Source organism: Gallus gallus, chromosome 1, assembly GCF_016699485.2.
Source record: "Gallus gallus isolate bGalGal1 chromosome 1, bGalGal1.mat.broiler.GRCg7b, whole genome shotgun sequence".
NCBI classification, from domain to species: Eukaryota; Metazoa; Chordata; class Aves; order Galliformes; family Phasianidae; genus Gallus; species Gallus gallus.
The window spans coordinates 44,888,518-44,911,995 of NC_052532.1; the positions used below are offsets into that span (position 1 = coordinate 44,888,518).

The following is a 23,478-nucleotide window of genomic DNA, read 5'->3' on the forward strand; positions in this document are numbered from 1 at the left end:
AAAATATGCATCTAAGTGGTGTTCAGCTTATTTAAGGCTTGTCAGTAGTTCTGCAAGAGTACTTGCTTAGAGAAAAGCTTGAGCAGCTAGGCTTACAGTAAACTCCTATTGGGTATCCGCAAATGATGTGCTAAGAACTGAAGACCGCAGTTTGGGGAGATGAAGGCAGAGGTGTGTAAGTGTGACTACAGAGATGCTCACCAACCCATTTTGGGCTTTGAGAGCCAAGGATACCAACACTATGCGCTGTTTGCCTCAGTCATCCAAAAAGTTGCTTTGTCCTATGCAGCCTTCACATAATGTAGGACTAGAGCAAGGACAGTAACTCTGTCTTGCAATTACCAAACCCATTTGCTATAATTTGGCTACTTGGTCAACCAATTAAGTGTCAGATGTATGTGAAGGGTGTTGCAGTTCCCTCCCTCACCCTTTATTTTTTTCCTTTCAGCATTTTGGTGCACATTTTGTTCGTAGTGCAATTACATGGCAGGATCCAGAGCCTGCTAACCTCCAGTGACAAGCATCTTATGTCGTGTACATGCAGTCTGTTATTTAAAAATGCTTAGTCCATGGGCATCCTTTAAGGTGTTCATTAGCAAACGTGTTGAGGTGTTGTGCCCAGTGGGAGCTGGTTGTGGTACTTCTTGGGCCTTGGAGACAGGTAGGTTGATATGCTGGTGGAGGAATAATATTCCTTTGTCTTACTCAGAAGGTATGCTGAAAGCCCCGTATTAAAGTTAGCTCTTTAATACTCGAGTTTTACTGTTTTAACATCAGTTGCTCTAGCATTTTGTAATTAACAGCTGGCCTCTTGGTGAAACTCACCTGGAATAAATGAGGTACAGCTGACAACTCCCCTCTGCTTTGTTATTTTCTCCTTCAACCAAGATGATGAAGCCTAAACCCACTGTAGGTCTTAATATGTTCTACCATAGGACTATTCTTTCTGTGTATGTATGTGTGTATATGGCTTTCTTTTACAGGAACACGATCCAATTCATATGAACACCTTAATTCTGCATTTCTTGTAGGATCTAAACCCAACTGTTCTCTCCAGCCAGTCAAAGCAGAGGCTGAGGTAAAGCATTACCTCACGTGTGAAGTTTATTCTGGGTATAGCTCATTCTCTACACAGCGTTTGAACCTTTGTAAATAGTCCAAATAGTAAATAGTGAGTGTAAAATGGAAAATAAATGTAATTTAAACCTTTTGTTACTCAATACACAAATGGTTAACTTCTACTTTTTTAACACAAATTGTGTAAAATGCTGCTATAAATTAAACTTTTTTGTGCTGTTACACTTTTTTAGGAAAAAAAATGTTGTTGCCAGAAGTTACTCCTTAGAAAACCAACCTTGTGCCATATGTAAATGCAGTGGAATGAGGGAGACAGGCGTTCTGATCTCTTAATGCTGCTCTCTTTGAAGAGGCATAAATACTACTGACAAGAGGCATGAGCCACAAAGCTGAAGACTTCTGCAATGTTGGGTAGGGCTTTCCATCCCTGCATGTCCTATTCCACGTCACTTCCAGAATGGGAAAGAACACAACTCTGTTTAGGCACACCTTAGCATGGAAGTACTGCAGACAGCTTATCCTTGCCTTTAGTTACGAGGTGAAGGGCTGAACTCAGTGGTTTCAAAAGCAGGGGCACGATAGGCTAAATAGCAAAGGGTGGAATAGAGCATTTTCAACTGTGTTCAGCGTTTGTTAAAACTATGCCCCTGTTGTGTAAAGTACCTCCGGCTCTAAAGTTGCCTTTCAAAGAGTGACAATTTCAGCTTTCTGGGCACTTACCTTTTGCTCACTTTTTTGTTCAGTAGTCATTTGAACACTTTAAATTGAGCAAACTTGTACAGGCTTTCTTGTAACAAGATTCTATAGAAATGTGAGAGCTAAAAGGAGAATCCGGAGTTCAAGTCCTTATTCCTAAGACTGCTTCTGTCTCAGTTTCCAATTCTTGGAATGAAACCAATCCAAGCTTGTATGAGATTTAGTGGTAATGCATGACCTTATTTTGTAACTCTCGAATAATGTATTTGATAATAATGTAAAAATGTACAGTATTGCTGTTGCTAACAAACTCAGAGTTGATTGCCTATAAATATTTTGGTTATTTTTTTGGTCACACACATTTGAGCTGTTCAGTAATGCCAGATGGATTTTGAAGCAGCATTCATTATTGTATAAACCTCTTCAGTCTCTGTGCAGCCTCCAGAAGGAAACCCTGTGATGCTTAGTTTGACTTCCACTCCCTCTCAGAGATGAATGTTCTGTGAATTGGACAAACCTGACAGTGCTGGTGAATTGAAAGTGCTTCAGCTGTGCTGAAAGAAAGCCACTCTAGTAAAGGAGCAGTGGTGTGGCTTCAGCTGTAATGCAATCTGACCCTAAGCTTAACAGAAGGGGTCTGTTTAAAAATCAGTTGGAAAGCTGCACGTATTTTTCTGCTACCTATCCATTAGAACGTAAAGCCTTCTCCTTTTCCACACATCTCTCTTTAGATGGTCCCAATCTGCTGTGTACAGAGTGGATATGGAATTGTTCTCATGCAGTGAATTCTGTACAACATACCCAGATTTGGCTCTCCAGAGGAAAGAGAAGTGTGGCACAGCTGCTCATCTCAGAAAGCTGAGTTTGTGCCACTGCTTCCTGTGTTAAGTTCTATTGCTATAGTGGTAGCAAAGAGAAATAGCTGTAAAGTTTAAAAACACACCGAGCAGGGAGTAAATGGAATAACGTGTTCTTAAACACCAAAAGAAATACTGAAGGACTGCACAGAGGCTGCTGAAGTGGAATACCTTATTTTGGTGCTTACTGCACCCTGCGTTAACCTTGCCATGGTCTGCTAACAACGTGCTGTAAAAAAACAGACAGGAGGCAAACACTTGGTTTACGTACTGCCATGGATTGTGAAGTGAAAACTGAGGGGGGGTGGGGGGATGCAAAATAAGTTGTAAACATTTTGATCTGCTTGCATGGATTTTCTTTCAAGGTTGATGTAAGAATTTTGACTTTTTATATTTGAGAAATACCAAAATAAAATCTAAATTAGTCCTGTGGATGATGTACTCATTCCATCTCAAGTGCTGCAACTGTACTCTGTGCACGAGACTTGCATCCCATTTAAAATGCACGTATGTGGGTTTCATCTTTTTTCCTGTTTGAAAACAACACAACTTGGAACTGCAGCCACAGCTGCCCGGTCCCTGCCTGTGGCACAGAGAGGAGCAGGAGCTGAGCCCCATCTCAAACCAGACTCTGGGCATTTTTCTGCCCTTCACAGCTAGTTGAGGAGGAGCAGAGGTGCCACCAAGACTGGTATGTGATCAGCTGCTGTCTGCCTGATGGCTAGCACTGAACTGCCTCAGCTCTCAGTGACAACACAGGTTCACATTAACCTTCCTTCATTATCTGTTCTCCTCACTCATTCTACTGGCAGTATTAAGAAGCGCGTACAGAAGAGCACCGTCTCCTCCCTCTTGCCTACCTGTGGCCTGGCCCCTGCAACAGCCACAGAGGCTTCATAACAAAGTGTTTTTTGCTGCCATTCATCTGAATTCTGAAAATTTCATGCCTGAAATTGCCATGCCATGCCTGAAAATGCCATGAGCAAAACTCATCTTTGAACATAGCGGATGACCAAACATTCACAGCAACTGAAAGTAGTGATTGATAGGGTCAGATCACTGTATCGTATTCTTTAAGACAAACCTGCCTTTAATGCACAGAACATAAGACCACAGCCACCCTTAATGCTGGGGGCAGTGTTCAGCTGTTTGCACTGCCATCAGATACCTGCTTCAAGCTGCTCCTGCAGGCTGTGACAGGAAAGGTGATACGCGGCAATGAACTCCTTTACAGCAGACATAATTATTAGCTATGCTCGTGCTGTAACATGGCTTAGCAACACTTCCTTAATACATCCGCCAGTCGGACTGCACTGCAGCGTCCAAATTCACTGTAACAGCGCACGAAGTCTTGGGCTAAAAAAGGCAGATGGAAGCAGGCCTCTGCTGGCTGCGGGACCAACGTGCTGCTCTGCCCTCCCCCGAGGAATGAGAAAAATAACAGAGCAGCAATGACGTGTGACTGATGAGAGAAGTGAACGCTTCCTTATCTTAAGAGATGATGAGAACTGTTAAGCCATAGCGCACAGCGGTGGCAGCCTGCTGCAGTTAAATGAAGCTCGGTGTCTCTATAATGAATAATCACTCTTCCTTTTATTTCAGTGTCATATTACATTACAGTCAAGACATGTTATTGACAAAACCTACCAGACATTTTACTTTAACCCTCAAAAGAAAGAAAAAGAAAGAAAAAAACCAAACAAAACCAACCCCACAGAATGTACATATATTGAGATGTCACAGTTGCGTACGTTACCAATCCAGTACGATGTTTCACAATATTCTCCAGGTTGGAAATACACTTTCTTGAAAGCTACAGAAGCAACATTTCACTGGTTTTAAACTAAAGTCAGCTACCGCACGGGAGAACCGCTCGTCAGTTCCCAGGGATGCACTTCATACCCATGAAAGCACGCGGCCAAATGTTGAGACAACCACTGAACGTTTATGCAAAGACAAAAGCCTCCCAAAGCCTCCTTCCCCTCTTGGGCTAAAGGAAATGGCCACAGCTGTGTTCTGTACATATGGTTTTAGAGTCCGTTTGATAATCCAGGCTCAACAGATGCAGTCGCTATCCAGAAACTGACCAGATGCAATGTCAGCGCTCTCACTGAGGATTCCGGGACACGACACATAGCACCAGTAATGGCAGAGGAAGCCCACTTACTTATTGTACATTCGCTGTGATTTACCCAACAGCCACTAGAAATGGAGCTAGAACAAACACTCCCTAAGAGCGAGATTTGCTAACCAGCTGTAAAGGTACACGTAACAGAGGTAACCTCAAGTTCAGATAATGCCTGTAAATACACACCTGCTTAGCTGAGGGGGAAAAGACAAAGTCCCATCTAACTGGCTGCAGAGAATCCCTGTTTGTTGCAGGGAGTTGGGCTAAATGACCTTCGGGGGTCACTTCCAACTCAAACCATTCTGCCATTCTATGATTCTATTTTAGTCTAAAACTCACATATAGAATAAAATTTCCAGGTTGACTTTATACACAGCTCTTAAATCAGGTTTATATTATCTATATACTATATATATATATATACACACACACACACACAGACATAAAATGCCAAATTTTGAAAGATTAAAATATACCCGACTAGATCCCACAACAAACAGGAATTCTGGTTCTTAGGAAGCCTATTTAAAGTTGCCTTTCATCACAACCAGCACTTGAAAACATTCAGAACAGTCTTGAAATACAGTATCTTGCTTGTCCTCTTACACCATTACCTTCAGACACAGCACTACTACCGACTCACACATTCAAACCCTGACAGTAAGGACTCCTGTAAGTCTCCAATTTGTTGAGATACTCAAAGTGACAGTAAAATAAAGAATAAATAAATAACCCAGACACGTAGCAGCTACTGCGTATTCAAACTGGTCTATAATCGACTTAATTCGGTCACCAACAAATGGGGACAGAGGATTTTTTTTTCTATTTATAAATGAATAATATTCCATCAAGAACTTACTCGCAGCTTTAATTACATTCTCATCTCAACAGCCAGCTCCAGCCAGGGTTTTAAGCCGTGCACTTACAAACACCGACCGTCTGCTCAATGCCCCAGGTCTGCACTCAGCCCACCTAGTTTTAAGCCGCACGCTGTGAAGCACCACTTCAGAACCTGCTTCTCTGCCAAAGGAGGAGAAAGCCACATTCGGAGGGGACGCCCAGGGCTCTGACCGCCTGGCAGCACTGTGCTTCCTTGCACTGGAGAGCCGAGGGAAGCCATAGCCAGCAGGGAGTGCCCATTTCCAGCTTTAAGAGGTAGGTGAAGGTAATGCAGAGCCTACTGCGCGCACAGCTCACGCATTCTCAGCTGCCTGCCACAAAAGCTGCCAGTGTTAATAGCACGTAGGGGATGCGCAGCAGCCGAAGCCAAGCACGTGCTCATCTGTAACACGAAAGTAGGGTTAACAGCACTTCCACTCAGAAGTTCAGGGCTTGTAACAGGCTGCTCACAACTCTGGCTTACATTCAACACAGAAACTACTTTTAAGGGGTTTTGTTTTGTATCATGAAGTTGAATTCTGAACCAAGCTTCAATCGCGCTTAAAGTACTTTGAGGGAAAATACCAGTTACCAATCACTGAAAGCATTCCGTTTGGATGAAAAGTAGCTTTAATACTCTCCATCTCCCTTAAGAGCACAATAAATACACCACGCTCTATAGAGATTTTAGCTGCTACTACAGTAAGAGATAGAAAGAGGGAGGAGAACACCAATAGCCTGTATGACCATAACCCAAATTGCACAACAGCACTCCCCCCTGCAACCACACCTAGTTGTCACTCGTAAACTTCAGGTCAGCCTTGCCAAAAGCTTTTACGATTTTATTTGGGAGGTTGGAGCTCATATGGGAAGAGAATAGGGGTACAAGAAGTTATAGGAAGTAATAAGATGGGTTCCCAGAAAAGCTGCTGGATTCCCAGACAAGATACATGCACTGACACACGAGGACAAGAAGGAAGCATCACACCAGAATTCCCTTCCCTCCGATACAGAAGCACTGCTGCTATTGACACAGACTGGTTGTTCAGGCAAACAGCTTCATACGGCGTAAGGCCAGTAGATAAGACCAGCGGTAAGAGGCGCTAAGCTAGACGTGGTTAAGCAAACATATGTTAATATATGAGCTGGCTGCAACTGCTTCTGTGCACCGGTACGTTTCACGTTCAGAGAGGACAGGAATTTGAGTTAGAAAAGTGTAACAACTGATGATAATCAAAGACAAGTTATGCAGATACTCACAATTACCGCTATCTTTGTTCTCAGCCTCCTACTTGATTACACCATTTCCATGGCAATGCATATCAACGCATTATCAAAACGATGATGATTATAATTGTAACAGATCTTTTTCCCTCCCCCCAACTCACTCCAAATGTAACTTGGTGTTCAATGGGACAGGTAAGGTCACCCACACAACACAAGCTAATGACAAAAGTCAGCGTACAGAAGCACAACATCTCGGGAATTCTACCTCTTTGCTCCTTTGATCTGTCAGACCAGCGAAGACAAATCGTCCCTCCTGGTTTCCATTTTTTTTTCCTTTTTAAATACGATTGTCACATCAGAGAAATGAAAACACAGCAAAATAAACTGTACAAAGGCAAAGTAGAATAACAAAAAATATTTTACTAAAACATAAGATTTACAGGAGATTTTCCAGACAAGCCATACAAAATGGTCACAAGCTTTTTCTCTGAGGGGTTTTTCTACACTTGACAGCAGAATCACAATATTATTAGTGAAGGTGATGGATGTTTAATGTTCCCATTTTTTGTTCAAACAATGAAGCTTGTCCATCTACAGCGTCTAAGTTAGACTGGGCTAGAGGGTATATTCTAAAGTATAACTGGTTAGCTGCTTTTATCAATGCAATTAGCATCACCATAAAAAGGGAGGAGGAGCCCACAAAATTAAAACGAAAAGCCCCGCAGCTAACCCTGCCTACCTTCATTCACAGTGCTTATGCTTAAACCATGATGGGATTAAAAGCAGAGATGTGCTGCTGCTTTTAAACGATTTCACAACAATCCAGATGATACTTCTAGCCTCTGCTCATGCGTTACAATAGTGAATTAGGACAAGACACAGATTTGCTAATGTGCATTTAATCACCAAAAGACTGAAGATGTCTGGGCTTTTATTCTGTAATGTTTCTAAGACTGTGTCCATTAAATGCAAACAAAAAAGGAAGAGGTCTTGGCAGAACAGGAGAAGTGATGCACACTTGATGTTCAAAGCGCATTTAAATATTATTCATGGCATATAGCCTAGTCCATGCTCTGGCTGTAAAGAAAGAAAAACACATTTAAGAAAAAAAAAAAGCATTTGTCAAGCTTTGCTTTACTTCTTAACATGACTTCTACACTGCTGCAAAGACACAAAACGTATCAGTTATATGCTATAGGAGGTCAAAATTGCGCTGATCGCACAATATGTAATGCACAAAAACGGAGATCTGATGAAGCAGCCCAACCACAGCGAGGCCAAGAGTGACACAATGCAATAATTCTTCCCACACCTGAAACAGAAGCGGGTATGGAAGAGATACCTTCTAAAGCTAAATAAGCCATTCCTTAAACATCACAGGTAAGACAAAGGGCTGCACTTCTATTTTACCGTGTCTCCACGCTGGACACCCCTGCAATTTAGCAATGTAAAATCTCAAGAGAAAACCACTACGTTTTCTTCTAGCAGGCTGCATTTACACACTTGAGTAGACCACTGCAGGAAACCCGGACAACAACTGCATGCAGTAATTACTTCTGCAAGTTGCAGGCACAAAAGAGGAGGTCGGGATTTCAATTCCCCGAGCAATTAGCCATCAGCTCATTGTATTTCCTAAAGCTAGAAGAAAAGCATCAGATACATCACCTGTTTCTATGGCTTGGGCTTCATTGGTCTTCCATTGCTCAGCTACATCGTTTGCTAGTGGATCATCTGGATTGGGAGCGCTTAACAAAGCCTGGATTGATAGCAGAACTGTACGAATCTGCAAAGCTGGGGACCATTTATCTAAAGAGACATTTATAGCAGTATGAAATACCACATTCACAGTCTACTGAAATAACAAGTTTTCCACTCCCAGATTAAAGGATGAGTAAGATATCCTTATAAACAAATCTCTTTTTAGAGAATCTCCAAGCTTCTGTATGTAGTAAGATAGTAAGATAATAAGGTCGCACTTACCTTTCAAAATATCTAAACATATTCTTCCCAGCTTGTCTACATTAGGGTGATAAATTTTGGTCATGAAACGTACTTTAGGAGCTGCCATTGGATATTCTTCTGGAAGGAATAGTTCAAGTTTAAATGTCCCACCCTCAAAGGGGGAATCCTGTGGACCTGCAATGACCACGTGAAAATAACGTGCGTTGCTTTCATCTGGTTCTGCTTTTATCCCAGGGACTGGCTCTGCCAGCAGGCGCTGGGTTTCCTACAAGGAGAAGGAGAAGAGGCAATGTAATAAATACAAACTGTTTAACGTAAGCACTCTGTACGAACTATTCCAAAGACAAGTCTTCATTATGAATTGACTACGCCCGCTGGAACTAGGATATTAATTAAATGGGTAGCAAAGTCAAAGAACACGATGTTGTGAATCAGTAGAGATCTCCTTCCAAATCTCTCAACTGCTATGATAACGTGTGCCTCCTCAGCACAAAGCAATGGCCAACAATCAAGAGATTTGTTAAGGACAGCTTTACTTCCGATTCAACTACTGCCAAACCAACTTCTTCAGTACAAATACAGGCAATCTAAAGAATATCACAGTGATAACATCAGAAGCATTTCCCATTCTACCTTATACACCGAAGCAAAAACAAAATGACCCATCACTCACAGAAAGCACTGAAGATTTACTCTGAGTGCACTGGTTTTAAAATGAATGTCTTTCTTGGAATCAGAATCAACTCTGAAGAACTGAAAGTACTGCTCAGCCCCAGCATTAAAGACGTTGCTGTATGTATAAATCTATAAAACATCTGTATGTGTGAATAGCCTTTGCTCAAGCACATTCAGCCTACGTAATAAGCACACTTAAAGCTACTCTAGCAAACAGTAGGAGACAAACAAGCTGTTCTGCACATGTTAGAATTAGGGAGGCCTGCTTTCCTACCCAGCTTCGTTTTCTTTGTCGCTCTGCCCCCAGCAGTAACCCTGCCCCAGGCACCACCAAGTGGCCACAGCGAGGAGCTGCCCACATTGCGGCCACCCATCCCGCTAACGCGCTGAGCAGACCGAGCTCACACGGATTTCTCTCTCCTCTACTGCCAGCCTTCACAAGTCTCGTAGGCACCCTTGCACCCAAAAAAGCGGCTGACGCTGGCAAAGGGACATTAGGCAGGGATAAGGAGTTCTGCAGAAACCTCATTTCCTCAGGTAATTTTAGCCCCGTTTCCTGCTTTTCCTCCAGTTTGTTTTCACTGCGTGCAGTTAATTTTATCACCACCTTCCCCTGTTGACTTACACAAAGAGAAGCTCTATTTCTGCTGCACCAAGTGGTAACCTGTGGGTGTCGTATTAATTTATTACCCTCGTTTTATGGCATGTTTACTCCGTGTGTCTACAATAGCAGTAATATAAACACAGTAGTTGTATGTGGATTAAAGTTCTTCAAATATAACCCAGACTGTCACAATACATGCACTTTGTGAGAATAACACACAGCACTGATGTGACTGTCTTGATGCAGTTAACAGCTCGCTTTGGCAAAAGGGAATGAAATACCTGAAGCAGTGAAGCCCCAGTCATTAACATTACAATCCAGCCATTCATATCAAATGTATCAATTTCCCACAGCTCATAATATTGATGTTATTATCTACATAAACACACCACAATAAATGTATGTGGTCCAACTTCTTGTTGGACTTACCTGCACAGGCAATAACTGCCAGTGCCACTTATGTACCACACTGTAAGGACACCCAAGCCGCTGTAAGCTTCCTACACTCACTCATGCAAATAGATTTCAAAGGATACAAATGAATTTGCAACACATACAAGATTTATGTTCTGTCCCCAGCCCCGGCTCTGTCCTGCTGACCCCCCCACTGCCTCCCTAGCCATGCCAGTGTGCTGACTGTACCCATACCACAGAGCCAATCCTGGCTTAAAACAACCCAGAATCAGCAGTTCCGTGGCGGCAGCATCAGCATTTCTACCTGCCAGTGCATCCGAGGGAGCGGTGTCAGCCTGGGAGCTGCACATACTGCCACTAAAAGCCATTTGTCAGTAAACAATGGGTAAGCATACATACAAGAAAAATGATTCTTTTGATAAGGTACAGCATCATACTGAGGGCTTTATCACTGCTGGAACGTCATCATGTTCAGATAGACCTTTATATCCTATGTTACACAGACACAGTTATCCTGCTATACAATAACAGAGAGGATGAGAGCCAAAAAAAGCATATGATGTTACAAACAGTTATGGTGCTTCTTGGGCTCCTCAGAACCTGAGCAGGACGCCTATGGACTATGAGGGTGGTGAGATACTGGAACGGTTGGCCAGCGAGGCTGTGAATGGCCCCTCCCTGGAAGCAGCCAAGGCCAGGCTGGATGGGGCTTTGAGCAACCTGGTCTAGAGGGAGGTGTCCCTGCCTATAGCAGGGGGGTTGGAACTACATGATCTTAATGGTCCCTTCCAACCCAAACCACTCTATGATTCTATGAGAAGGAGTAGAAAAGGCCAAACGAATCAAGAAGTTGTGTTAAGGCCACAGCATATAAAGATGCTTAAACGTAAGTAGGACCAGTAAGTACTAAGGCACAATTGGAAACTCAGCTTCCACACTGCCAAGTCAGACGGCCGGCTAAAGACACACTGCTCCTGAAAGCCATTCCGCCTGCCGTAAGGCTCACAGCAATAAGTTCCATTTGAGACACACAGCTGCTGGCACACGGGACAACACAGCACCGACTCAGGAAGCTGAACCTGCTATAAGAACTATTACAAATACACCGCACCCGTCCCCCCTCCCCACTCCCTCCAATATAGGCACCCACAAAAGAAGCCCACAGATGTGGGCACAACCTACAAAAAGAAGCATTTCATTTCCCTTCGTATGTTAATCTCATTATCTATTACCTTCCCCAGAGGACAGTTATCCAGTGAAAAAGATACCAAAAAAAAAAAAAACCCTTCCAATTAGATTTTTAACTCTCTAGATTTAATTAGGTTCATCAGGAAGCTCAAGCGTACGCAACGCTTCACTTTCCAATACAGTAACCAACTTTATCTGCACAGGAATACTAATTTCAATCCAACTCGGACCAGAATGGCACTTCATGGTGTTTCTTACTCGCTCTCCTCTATCACACTGGACTGAGTTTCACAGAAAACACTTCAGGACATACTTTGAGCTCTGCAGCACTTGGTGAGGTACATCCTTTGCCCCCACAGGCGGTTTGTTTCTATTTGTCACACTTCACGTTTCTAAAATGAGAACTCTTTTTGCTCTTGTTTTCCTCCACTGTTCCTCAATTTCAAGCTAATTTCACGGCTTTCATGGATTCATGAAAATGAATAGATGGAAAATGAAGATACACGCCAGCCAATACTTCAAGGAATGAAAAACCCACCAAAACACTCTGCTTTCATTCAGAATTCATTACACCTCTCCACCATTTCCTTTCTTCTTTTTAATTAAGTGGTTAAAAGAAACGCAGAAGCGTTGAATGTTTTTTGATGAGCCAAAGCTTTTCTTAGTAATACAGGTGGCCTCAAGTAGAGTGACAGATGATACGGAAGGGACATATGGCGCAGCTGACATTCTCTGTAGCTATTCTTCTACGAAGGCATTAAACTGAAGATGAATTGTACCCGTGGGGGAAAAACCTTCAACCTGTTTATATGGTAACCTGTGAGGCCAAGGCAGCCCAGGACAAGGTCTGTGATGTTTGGAGGAGGCCAGCAGAGGAGGAGGTGGGAGCGAGGACGGCTCAGGCTGCCGAGGCAGAGAAGTCACACAAGCAAAATAGCAATTCCCAGTGGGGTGCGTTTCAGTCTTTGAGCACTTGACTTTATTATGCTGCTTTCAGAGGAAGAAGAAATAAATATTGAAACGCAGTCAGTCACCAGGATACTTCTGTATCACACACCCAGAGCAAGACAGAGATCTCTATGAAAGCGAACTGAACAAGACAGGATGCTTCCATACAGACAGGCATGAAAAAAATCAACGGTTAGAGCATGTGGAGACACAGCAATATAAAGAAGGAATCCACTAGAAATACACCATTATTTTAATCAGTTCCCGTCTTGCAGTAGTCTTTATAAAAGCCTCAAGTTGCCAACACCTCAGTCAAAACAACAACTATTAAGGAATATGTATTCCATCACTCGGTAAAGCCAAAGCTACTGTAATGGACTGCAGAAGTCTTACTTGCTATCAACACCATGGCAATATCAAACAGTGGCACACTGGAAAATAATTATAACCAGAAGGCTCACATGTGCAAGCATTTGGGAAAAAAAAATACTTCTTACGTAGCACAGCCACTGCAGTTGAACTGAAACCTTTAAAGCGCCGCCTGTCTGATAAAGACCATTCCAGCAGCAAAGGAAGAAATTACTGCATGGGGTTACACAACGTTTAAACTTCCTTTGTAATCTTTAAGACTACTGTATGAAGACTTCTAGAATGTAAAAAAGATGTTTGCTTGGCAAGTCAGCACGGAGTGGCTCAATGACGAAATCCAAGCTCAGTGCCTTCAGCCGAATTTGCTTTCCTCAGTAATTTCTCTTTTTGTGCACTCAATTTACTGCCATCTCCTTTTTCTTATTTCACATCTACTATTAGTGCTACGCAGCTAACCTCACCAACCAAAAAGCCTGCATATTAATTCACAGGCTAAACTCTCTAGTCTTGAAGCTGCAACCTCAGCAGCTACAACTGAAGGAATACACACTGCACACAATCTATCACAGTTCTTCCTCTACACGGTCCTTTAATATCAACTGTGAAATCATCCAGTGAAATCCGTAAACTGCATCAGAACAAAGGGAATTTTGAGAAATCCCAACGCTTTGCAGAGCCTGAACCATTTCAGCTGATAAGTGAGAGGCCACGAGGAGGGGAAGGAAGGAAGAAAGGCTGCGGGGCCTTCCACTTCAGCCCCTTACGCACCAGCACTTCTGCCTGCATGCTGATCTTTTGACCTCGCGGTGAAACGCAGTCCTTGATCCAGCCCACCACATGCCCATGCAAACAGCTGTGCCGACAAAAAGGAGAGGGCAAACATCAGAGGGCTGGGAGAACAGAGCCGCTCTGACAGAAGGGCTGCTTTATGGGCCCAGGCCGTGGCAAGCATCACAGCAAGATGCGAGCGTAACAGATCGCCCCTCTGCAAGCAGCCTAAAAAGGAAGCGTTGAGGCTTCCTCCTCATTCCAAAGGAAGAGCCTTAACTACCAGGAGTGCTAATTTCAGTAACAGATGGCGAATTGCTAAATTAAAGTATCTGGTATTTAAGGCTTCATAGATGGATGAAGACTCTGCACTTTCTTACTTGTTATAAACAGTTATTTAAGCAACCTCTGATAGCACAGCTGCTACAGGAGAAGAATCCTTAGGGCCAGCAGCTTTATGCAGGCACCTATCGTTAAGCTCTCAGTTCAGCACAGCTGTGATAAAGTTACACTGAAAGTTCAGAACGGAAAGCATTAACAAGGCCTCTCCTAGCCAAAGAAAAAACACTGGAATTATTAAAGCTGTTAAACACTCAAGCTTTTACAATGCTGTAATATCACACCCTGACACCAAGTCTCAGGTTAATTATTCCTTTCCTGTACTGTCATCAGCACAACTCTCTCAAAAGCAGTGAAGCAATTTACCTCTACCACCAGCAGCTACGATGGAGGTTACATCCCTAACAACTTTTCAGGCCAAGGGAAGCTGAGAAAGCCCTCCATCTACTTCAGACAGCGAAGTATTTTAGCCAATATCCACCTTTAGCTGTAAGTTCAACTAGCCAAAATGGTTTCATCAGATCAGAGAGCAGGGATGGATCACTATCTGTCACAGCAAAAGGCCACCTGTCACAGCACCCATTCACTCCCAGTGCCCAACACTGTCCCCTTGCCAGAGGCAGCCAGCCCTCCAACCCACCCGAGAGGCAAATCCTGCCAGCAAGCCTAACTTAATCCCATACAACTTAGCTGGGCTCTCTCAACCAGGTTTCTGAATCCCAAAGTTTAGGCAGCACAAACTCTGCTGCCCTCTAGCAGAGGACAGCAACCCCCAGCAGAAGGAGTAGCAGGCAGCTGGCACTAGGAACTGCAGATAACAGCTCCTTCCACCAGCAAGAAGCTCAGAAATACACACATCTCTTGACGGACTGCCTCTCCATACGCCCTCTAGCAGCAAAAACCTCCAGATAGCTGGCTACAAACTTCCTCCATAGCACTGGCCGTGTACAACAGGACCAATGGCACGCAACACCGCATGGACAGCCCCAAACTAGCTTAAAAGAAAGTTACTGATAAACAAGAGAGGTACACGGGCTGTAAGAGAAGCATACCAGCTGCCTCCCCTTCTCTAGGACACACAGCTTGTATTTAGCCCCTGCAAGGTGAGGCCAGGGCTGCCCCGTGCCAGACATGGCTGGTTCCTGCAAGTTCCAACAGCCAAGGTGGGGGCAGCTCCGGGACAGAGGATTTAGTAAACGACAAAACACTACATAAAGATAATAGCAAGGGCAAGGGAAAAAAAGCACGAGCAAAACCACTGCAAATGCCAAGGTCAGAGGAGGCAGGGGAGGAGGAGACGTCCCCATGCCGCTCTGGAGAGAGCGCAGCAGACACCAACGCAAGTCACAGAGCGACTATTGATCTGCAACCTGCTCAAACCTCTACATCCAAAAGCATTTCTAGAGAGGATATGGGACAGAATTCTAACCTGCAGCATCATCTGTAGGATTTGAGTTCTTCAAGGAGAAAAAAAAAGGCAAAAAATGAAAGCCACTAGCTTCATTTCTGCTATAGCTGAGATAGCACTTGGAGGGCACCACACATAATAGGTAGAAATCACGTGGAAGACAACACGACGAGGAAAAGATAACTTCCAGTTTAAATGATTGCTGATCAGTCACTTCTCAGTATTTGCTTCACAGAGAAGATTGCACATTTGCTACCAAGTTCCACAGAGAGGTTTCTAAAGCAAATGAAAAGTCAATATCAAAAAGCCAAGTTTGTTTTGTGTGTTTTCCCCCTCTTAAATTTGGACCTATGTCTCACTGTAATGACTAAAAATCAGTGCAAATCCTTCACCTCGTTCCTCATCAGCTCCAGCTGCTGACTTCAAAATACAGTCAAACTGCCCTCCTCCTCACTATTTCAGCCTGACTTCTAGTCCTTCTTGATCAACTCAACTCACGTCTATGACCACATGCCCACCTTTTCCTCTCCTCACAACATGTAAGGGTTTGGACAAAGGAACGGACGAGGGAAGCTGCAGCTTCTCAGTAGCAGCGCTAATTTGTACAGCTCCACACACCCCATTCATCAGCCCAAGTGTCTGCAATGTCCAACAATAAATGAGATTACAACTGATTTGGCTTAAGAAATAACCCTTACGGCAGAGTTCTGAGCCAAACCAGTCCCTCAGACCAAGTTCACTGTAGCAGCACAAAGTCTTCTGTGCCAGCAGAGCCCAGGCCGTAACAGTTCACACAGCAAGGCTGGCCGGCACGTACCACAGGTTAACCACCTGCAGAAATTCGGGTTCATCCAACTTAACCAGGTGACAACTTCTCCGCCTGGTGCTGGTTATCTACAGAAACCACACAACTATAGCATCACCTTCAGCATTTTGATTTGGAGCACATACAGTATGTGTTTGTTTCGTATTTTTATTCTGATCATAGAAAATCCTCACCAACTGCCAGCACCATTATATCCAAACTGCTCACAGTAGTTGGAACATTGTTTTTTTAATATGAAACAGCAACTGTTTTAGCTGCATACGACTAAACTCAGAGCAGCATCCTGGCACACAGACAAGTTGTAATTACTTGTTGAATGGCAGTTCTTCCATAGAATCATAGAATCGCTAAGGTTGGAGAAGACCCACAGGATCACCCAGTTCAACAATCCACTCATTACCAATAGTTCTCACTAAACCATGTCCCTCAACACAACATACAAACGTTCCTTGAACACCACGAGGGTCGGTGACTCCACCACCTCTCTGGGCAGCCCATTCCAGTGCCTGACCACCCTTTCAGAGAAGTTGTATTTCCTAACGCCCAGCCTGAACCTTCCCTGGCGCAGCTTGAAGCCATTCCCTCTAGTCCTATTACTGGTTACATGAGAGAAGAAGCTGACCCCCAGCTCACTACAGCCTCCCTTCAGGTAGCTGTAGAGAGCAATGAGGTCTCCCCAGAGTCTCCTCTTCTCCAGACTGAACAATCCCAGCTCCTTCAGCTGCTCTTCATAAGGCCTGTGCTCCAGACCCCTCACCAGCTTTGTTGCCCTCCTCTGGACACGCTCCAGGGCCTCGATGTCTTTCTTACAGTGAGGGGCCCAAAACTGGACACAGTACTCGAGGTGCGGCCTCACCAGTGCTGAGTACAGGGGGACAATTACTCCCCTGTTCCTGCTGGCCACACTATTTCTGATACAAGCCAGGATGCCTTTGGCCTTCTTGGCCACCTGGGCACACTGCTGGCTCGTGTTCAGTCAATCAACACACCCAGGTCCACAGCTACACAGTCTTCCAGCCACTCTGCCCCAAGCCTGTAGCGTTGCCTGGGGTTGTTGTGGCCAAAGTGCAGGACCCAGAAATTTGGTCTTGTTGAACCTCATCCCATTGGCTTCAGCCCAGCCATCCAGCCTGTCCAGATCCCTCTGTAGGGCCTCGCTACCTTGCAGTCAACTTGGTGTCATCTGCAAACTTACTGAGGGTGCACTCAATGCCCTCATCCAGGTCATGAGTAAAGATACTGAAGAGGACAGGACCCAGCATCGACCCCTCCATGTTCTGTCAGTGTGGGACAAGGAGGAAGGTCACACTTTAAGTACTGATACGTCATACACAAGAAGGTAAACTGCATGCAATGGTTTTGCTTTGATTTCTGACAGGAAGGCAGTAGGAGAAACTGAAGAACATTCAAGACCTTTTTATACATATCTGGATAAAGCAGCATCAGAAAACCACAGACTTAGTACAGTAACTTTTTATAATGGTACACCACATCCCAGCACAGATTCATCCAGGACACATATCCTATCATTTCATGAGCTGCAACAAAGAGAATAACTGACCAGAATCAGCATTACTGAAAATAAGTGTTACTGAAGCAAATGTCACATTGCCAGCGAGATCTCAAAATGCTTGGATTAAAACTGTATCACTGTAAAATGACTACACTGGAGAAAGTCTTCACAAAATACTATCTTCTTTGAGGAAAAAAAATGAATTGCCAATAAAGCCCATTAAATTTTAATGCAAAGGTCAAACATCATAAGCAGAAGGCTGTACTTGTGGTTTCCAGTAGCTGGCCTCGTGAATTCCTCGATTCCTTGCCATATAGTCCCTGAGTGTGAGCATCCTGCATGCCCTGCTTCCTGGGATCGTTACTGGGCTAATGGCTTCCAGCAGTCCTCCTGCCTGCAGCTTCCTAGACCTCATCACCCTGACTGCACCTACCCAAAGAACCAAAGCAGAACAACATTCAGCACATCAACACGTCAAATGCACCTCCCCATAGTGTGTACCAGCAGTACGGGTGATTTAGAAACTACTCAGTAGTAGTTCAATCCAGCAATCTGAAGCTGTAGGTCTGCTAAACAGGCACAGTGAACTCTGCATCCATCACAATTCTCCCACGTGCACTTCAAGTTCTCCAGCTCCCATCACCACACCACACATTCCAACAACAGCAGAGTACTGACAGCGAGAAGACGACGAGGGCTGCAGATAACAGTGCTTACACAGAGAAAAACAGACTTGGAGGATGGCTTTGTTACCAAACAACAGCAACACGAAGAGGGCATTTTTAAGGTCAGCATCGCTCTCCCCTGGGAGTGACTGCATTCTCAGATTTTCCACAGGAGATTACAGGATTTTGGAACTGTGAAGCTGAGATGTTATGCAAATTCCTAGAGGATTATCTATGTACTAGCACAGATCAAGCTTTATTAGAGCTGAAGATGCACCATAAAAAGTGAGGCGTGACTAAATTCAGTAAGCTAATAGCATAAACCATTCCTGCAGTTACACTTAGGGAGCATGTTTGCATTAGAGCCTTGTGTTAATACCGACTGTGGAGTCAACTCTCAAAGCGTGATTAAAGCAAATAATTAACGTAGAGCTTTTGTCCAAATGTCATTTGCAGCAAGATTTCCCACTCGCTGTCGTTACTAACCCCCCAGTCACATATAACAACAAAAATACATTGATGTTGTCTCTCCTGGCTTTCGCTACCAGACGAGCACAGTATAAAACAACTGTGTGCAAAGTCATACACTGATACTAAGAAAGTTCAGTTTACCACAGATTTGTAACTCAGTGGTGCTCAAGTATTACATAAGAAGGTACTCCAAACAAAATGTTTGCCTCTTGCTGGACTGTTTTGCTCTTCTTTCTCCGATTCTATTTTCTGGTGTCTACTGCAAGCTTCTGTAAGGAAGAGGCCATGGAAAGCCATCAGTGTCCTCTAAGGTCTTTCATTAAGACTCCATGCCTTTCTTCCAAGACTGACTCCTTGGCCTAACTTTGCAGGCCTCTTATCCTCCATGCCAGAGTCTCCTTCTCAGCCTCCTTCCATCATCTCCACAAAATCCACCTGTCCAGCCAAACTCAGGGCTCCCAGCACCTGTTGGCCACAACCAACGCAGGTTATACTTGAGGACTGGCAAGATGGAACCAGGAGGGTCACAAAGCACTGAAATGCACCATCTTTCCACATTTTTGGGGAGGGACAAGTAAAAAACCAGGAAATCAGAAATTCTGATTCTTCTGTCAAATTTGAAGCTCTCCACAAGATTCAAACAGCACACATGGGACAACACATTACAAAGTCCAAACATACAATTCCTTTGACCAACGCCAAGGAACTGCGCTGACCAAAACCAAGTAGTTTCTACGCCTCACCATCATTCAAAGAAACTAAAAAAATACTATAAAAAGCCTTCAATAGAGAAGACTGTAGAAAAGACTATAGAAATCAGAGCGTCCATAGCTTCACACTGATAAATTCATTCACAAAGTTTGAACAATCTCATACACTGCTTCAGATGTTTTGTTTCACGAGATGAGCAGCTGCAGCGACTGTAACAAAAGTGCCATTAACAACGAGTCACACAGTTGACACGCAGACCTGGACACCAAACCATGAATGATGAGATCACTGCAGCAATGAAAACTGAAAAAAAAAAAACAAAACCTAAGGGATGACACAAGGCAACATGGCCCGCCCGATTCAGATATATTCACTGCACTTGACACAGCAATGAGGTGGTTTTGAATGTCAGCCAAAGGAAAGGAAAAAAAAGATGCAATTCAACTCCTTACTCTACTGGAGCTATATGACTTTGCAACACAGGAAATAATTGGTTTAACAAACGTTTGAAAATGGAAGTTTCTGGGTTTGTTCACTGTGTATATTGCAAAGATCCACTATTTAAATATGTGCAGTAGCAAAACAGAAATCTATGCAAGTGTACCATACTGCCTTCTTATTTTCCTACACGAATAGGTTTTCTTGATAAAGTGCCTCTCAGAGGACCACTGGTGTTAGGCTACTGAATAAAAACACCTCTCTATTCACAAGATAAAAGTTTCTCCCATTCCAATTATACATTTGATTTAAGGATTCACAGCTATAACATTTTCTACTCAACATCTGTGATGTGCTAACGCCATAAGCCATACTTCTAAAGCGAGTCACCTCCCGAGCTTACAGATCATTCACCCCACTTGTTTCAAGTCTGTCCTTCGAAGTAATCTGAGGATGGCGAGCCAGGAGTAATCCTTTATTTCCTGTAAAAAATGCTTTGCAACATCTATACTGACACCTTTGAAATGAGCGTGGAGAAGTACTGAAAATATAAATAGAGCTCTCTGCTGAGACAAGGAAAGCCAGAGCTCTCCTGCTGGGCTGGATGACAGTTTGCACAGAGCTGAGAAGCAGGCTGGAGAGCGCAGGCCGCTAGTCAACCTGAGAGCCAGGCCATCTGCCAGCAGTCCATCAAGATGAGGAATGCCAACTGCATTTCGAGCCCTTAGCTAGATTCTGTATTTCATTACAGTGCATATATGCTGCTATACCCGAACAGCTATTGCTGTGCTTCCCTCGGATGATCACACAAAGGCCACATGTGGATCAAAGGGAAAAGGTCTTCTCTTCACAGTAACCCAAACCATTTATTTAGCAAATTTGCACCTTGTTACTAGCATTATTTCATCCTTCTACAGCTCTTTTCTGTCATCTGATCTATCTTTCTCTCTTCTATTTCCTTTCCTCATCTTTCAAATTCTCACTAGCAATAGAGTTCATTTACTCCCCTCCAACTAAGGCAAGAAGCAGTAGGATACTTAACTCCAACATTAAGATCATTAGAATAGCAAGCATCAAAACAACGCTCATTCAAGACTCCTGAAGACTGAAGCACTCATTCCCAGATCTGCAACTCTGCAGCTGTGATACTTTCAAATATTACCTTACATGTTCAAGACTGTAAGAGCAGTCAGATTCAAGTCTTAGACCATACATACTGCTGATGACCTGATACATGCACAGCACAGGAGCTACAGAAACAGTCATCCAGTGCAACCAATTCAAGACTCAAAGGCTCTAGATTGTCTGCAGACAGCCTACAACACATACCTGGAAACAGCCCACAATATGCACCACCCTCTAACAGCCAACACTCCTGAAATATTCCAAGCAAGACTCCTCTAGAGAACATTTAGAGCTCCTAGGACTCTGCTTGGGGTATCCATCTATCTATCCCCAGGGACAAGAGAAAACATTCTCATATCATCCTCTATCTCGGAAATGAGCTGTGTGCACTGCTCTATGTTTGCCCTAAAAGAATCTAAGGAAAAAAGAAAACAAGGGTGCTAAGGAGGAAATTGATGTACCAGCTTATAAGTGGGTGCACTTCTTGGCTGCACTCAGGACAACTGTCAAAATCTACAGCAACATCTAACACAGACATCAGCTTCACCGCTGAGCTCTCACCACATCTCTTCAATGAATACCAGTTCTGCTATATCATGAGATTTCCTCAAACCTGAAATATATTCACCACTGTATGTTGTGCACCAAGGCAACAGGCTGACCAAACTCACTTCCGTAAGATTTACATATTATTTTGACTGCCTTTATTTCTGAGCATCAATCATAGATCGGCTGTTTTCATACACAAAAATGCCAATCCTGTTGAATTTTTACCCCATTTCCTCTATCATCTGTTACATTGAAGTACTGAGTTATAAAAAAATATATCTAGATTTATTTTTTGCATCAGCTGGTTAGCACATTCTGTGTTCTTGTGTTTTACAACGGTTGCCAACTTTGCATGCTCAACCAAGAAGAGCTTTGCTGCATTATTACAAGTTGTGACGTTCATTCGGGTGGAAATGAAAGAAGTGCTACCACTAAGGCACTAGTGAATCTCACTGCAATCGTTTAGTGACTTTTACAAAAGCAATCAGTGACCATCGATTTGAGATTGCAAACCACATCACTGCAAACCGAGCAGGAGTGAGGATGCCAGCCCAGGAAGCATCCACACCAGCTACAGGACCAAACCATGAGCAAGGCGGACTGCATTGCAACGCAGCTCCCTGCGCCTGTGCCGAGTGAATCCGTGGCTGCAATTCCCTCCGAGGTGTAGCTGGAAGCACCCGAAGCCAAAAGCAAAGCTTGGCAGACAGAACTCGCACCCTGAGCCCACGGCGGCCGGCAGCTCGGGGCGCACGTAGCAGCCTCGGACTGGTGCAGCCCGCACCGGCGCGGATGCCCCCGGCTGACAGAGACGGGCACGGACACCGCGTGTCGCTCCGCCGGGCCCCGCGGGCCGTTCCTGCGCGGAGCCGCACGGCGGGAGCCGGCAGCACGGCTGAAGGAGGCCGCGCCCGGCGCCGCCCGAGCCCCGAAGCCCGGAAAGGCCGCGGGACGCCGCCCGGGCGGGCACCGCGACGGGAGCGGCCTCGCTCTCGCCAGCCGCCCACGGCCCACCGGGAGGCCCCGGTCGCTTCCCCCTCGTCCGCGCGCGCCGCCGGGCCGAGGAGGGAGCGACGGGGAAGGGCGGGCCCGGCCCGACGCCCCGCTCTCATTCAACCCCGCGGCGGCCGGGCCCGGCGGCGGCTCCGCGCCGGCCGAAGGATGAGGGAGGCCTGCGAGCGGCCCTGCCCCGCGCGGTCCCGCTCCCGCGCACCGGAAGCGGCGCCGGGCCCGGGCCTGCCCGCCGCGAGAACCGGGCCCGGGCCGGCGCCCCCCGCCCCCGCGGGGTGCGGAGCGTCGCTACCTTGATGATCCTGCGGGGCAGCCCGGCCATCTTGTCTCGTCGGGGTGCAGGCTCGCGGGCTCGCCTCCGCTCGGGGCTCGCGCACAGCCGGAAGTCGCCCGCTCCGCGCTTCCGGTGGCGCCGCCCTCGGCGCGGCACGTCGGGCAATGTAGGCCGCGCCCGCCCCTCCGGCCTCCGCGCTCCTCCCGCTGCTGGGCGGCGGCGTGCCGCGTTGCCGCCGTGCGCGCCCGCTGCCTGCGAGGGCTGCCCCTAATAGCGGTGTGAGGCCAACGCTCCGCGCTGACAGAGCTCAGATTTCATCAACGTGTCTGACGCACCGTGATGGTACGGCGTGTGTC

The 23,478-nt window shown here is 45.1% G+C and overlaps 1 protein-coding gene across 1 annotated transcript; it reads right to left on the minus strand.

Annotated features, from left to right (window-relative positions):
* Positions 1 to 4,204: 4,204 nt before the first annotated feature.
* UBE2N (ubiquitin conjugating enzyme E2 N) lies at positions 4,205 to 23,256 on the minus strand. The gene is made up of 4 exons (NM_001012810.2): positions 23,141 to 23,256; positions 8,845 to 9,091; positions 8,530 to 8,670; positions 4,205 to 7,941 (listed from the first exon to the last, which is right to left on the minus strand). Exons 1-4 carry the CDS (start codon positions 23,168 to 23,170, stop codon positions 7,901 to 7,903), a joined length of 459 nt encoding a protein of 152 aa, NP_001012828.2. The 5' UTR covers positions 23,171 to 23,256; the 3' UTR covers positions 4,205 to 7,900.
* Positions 23,257 to 23,478: the final 222 nt, after the last annotated feature.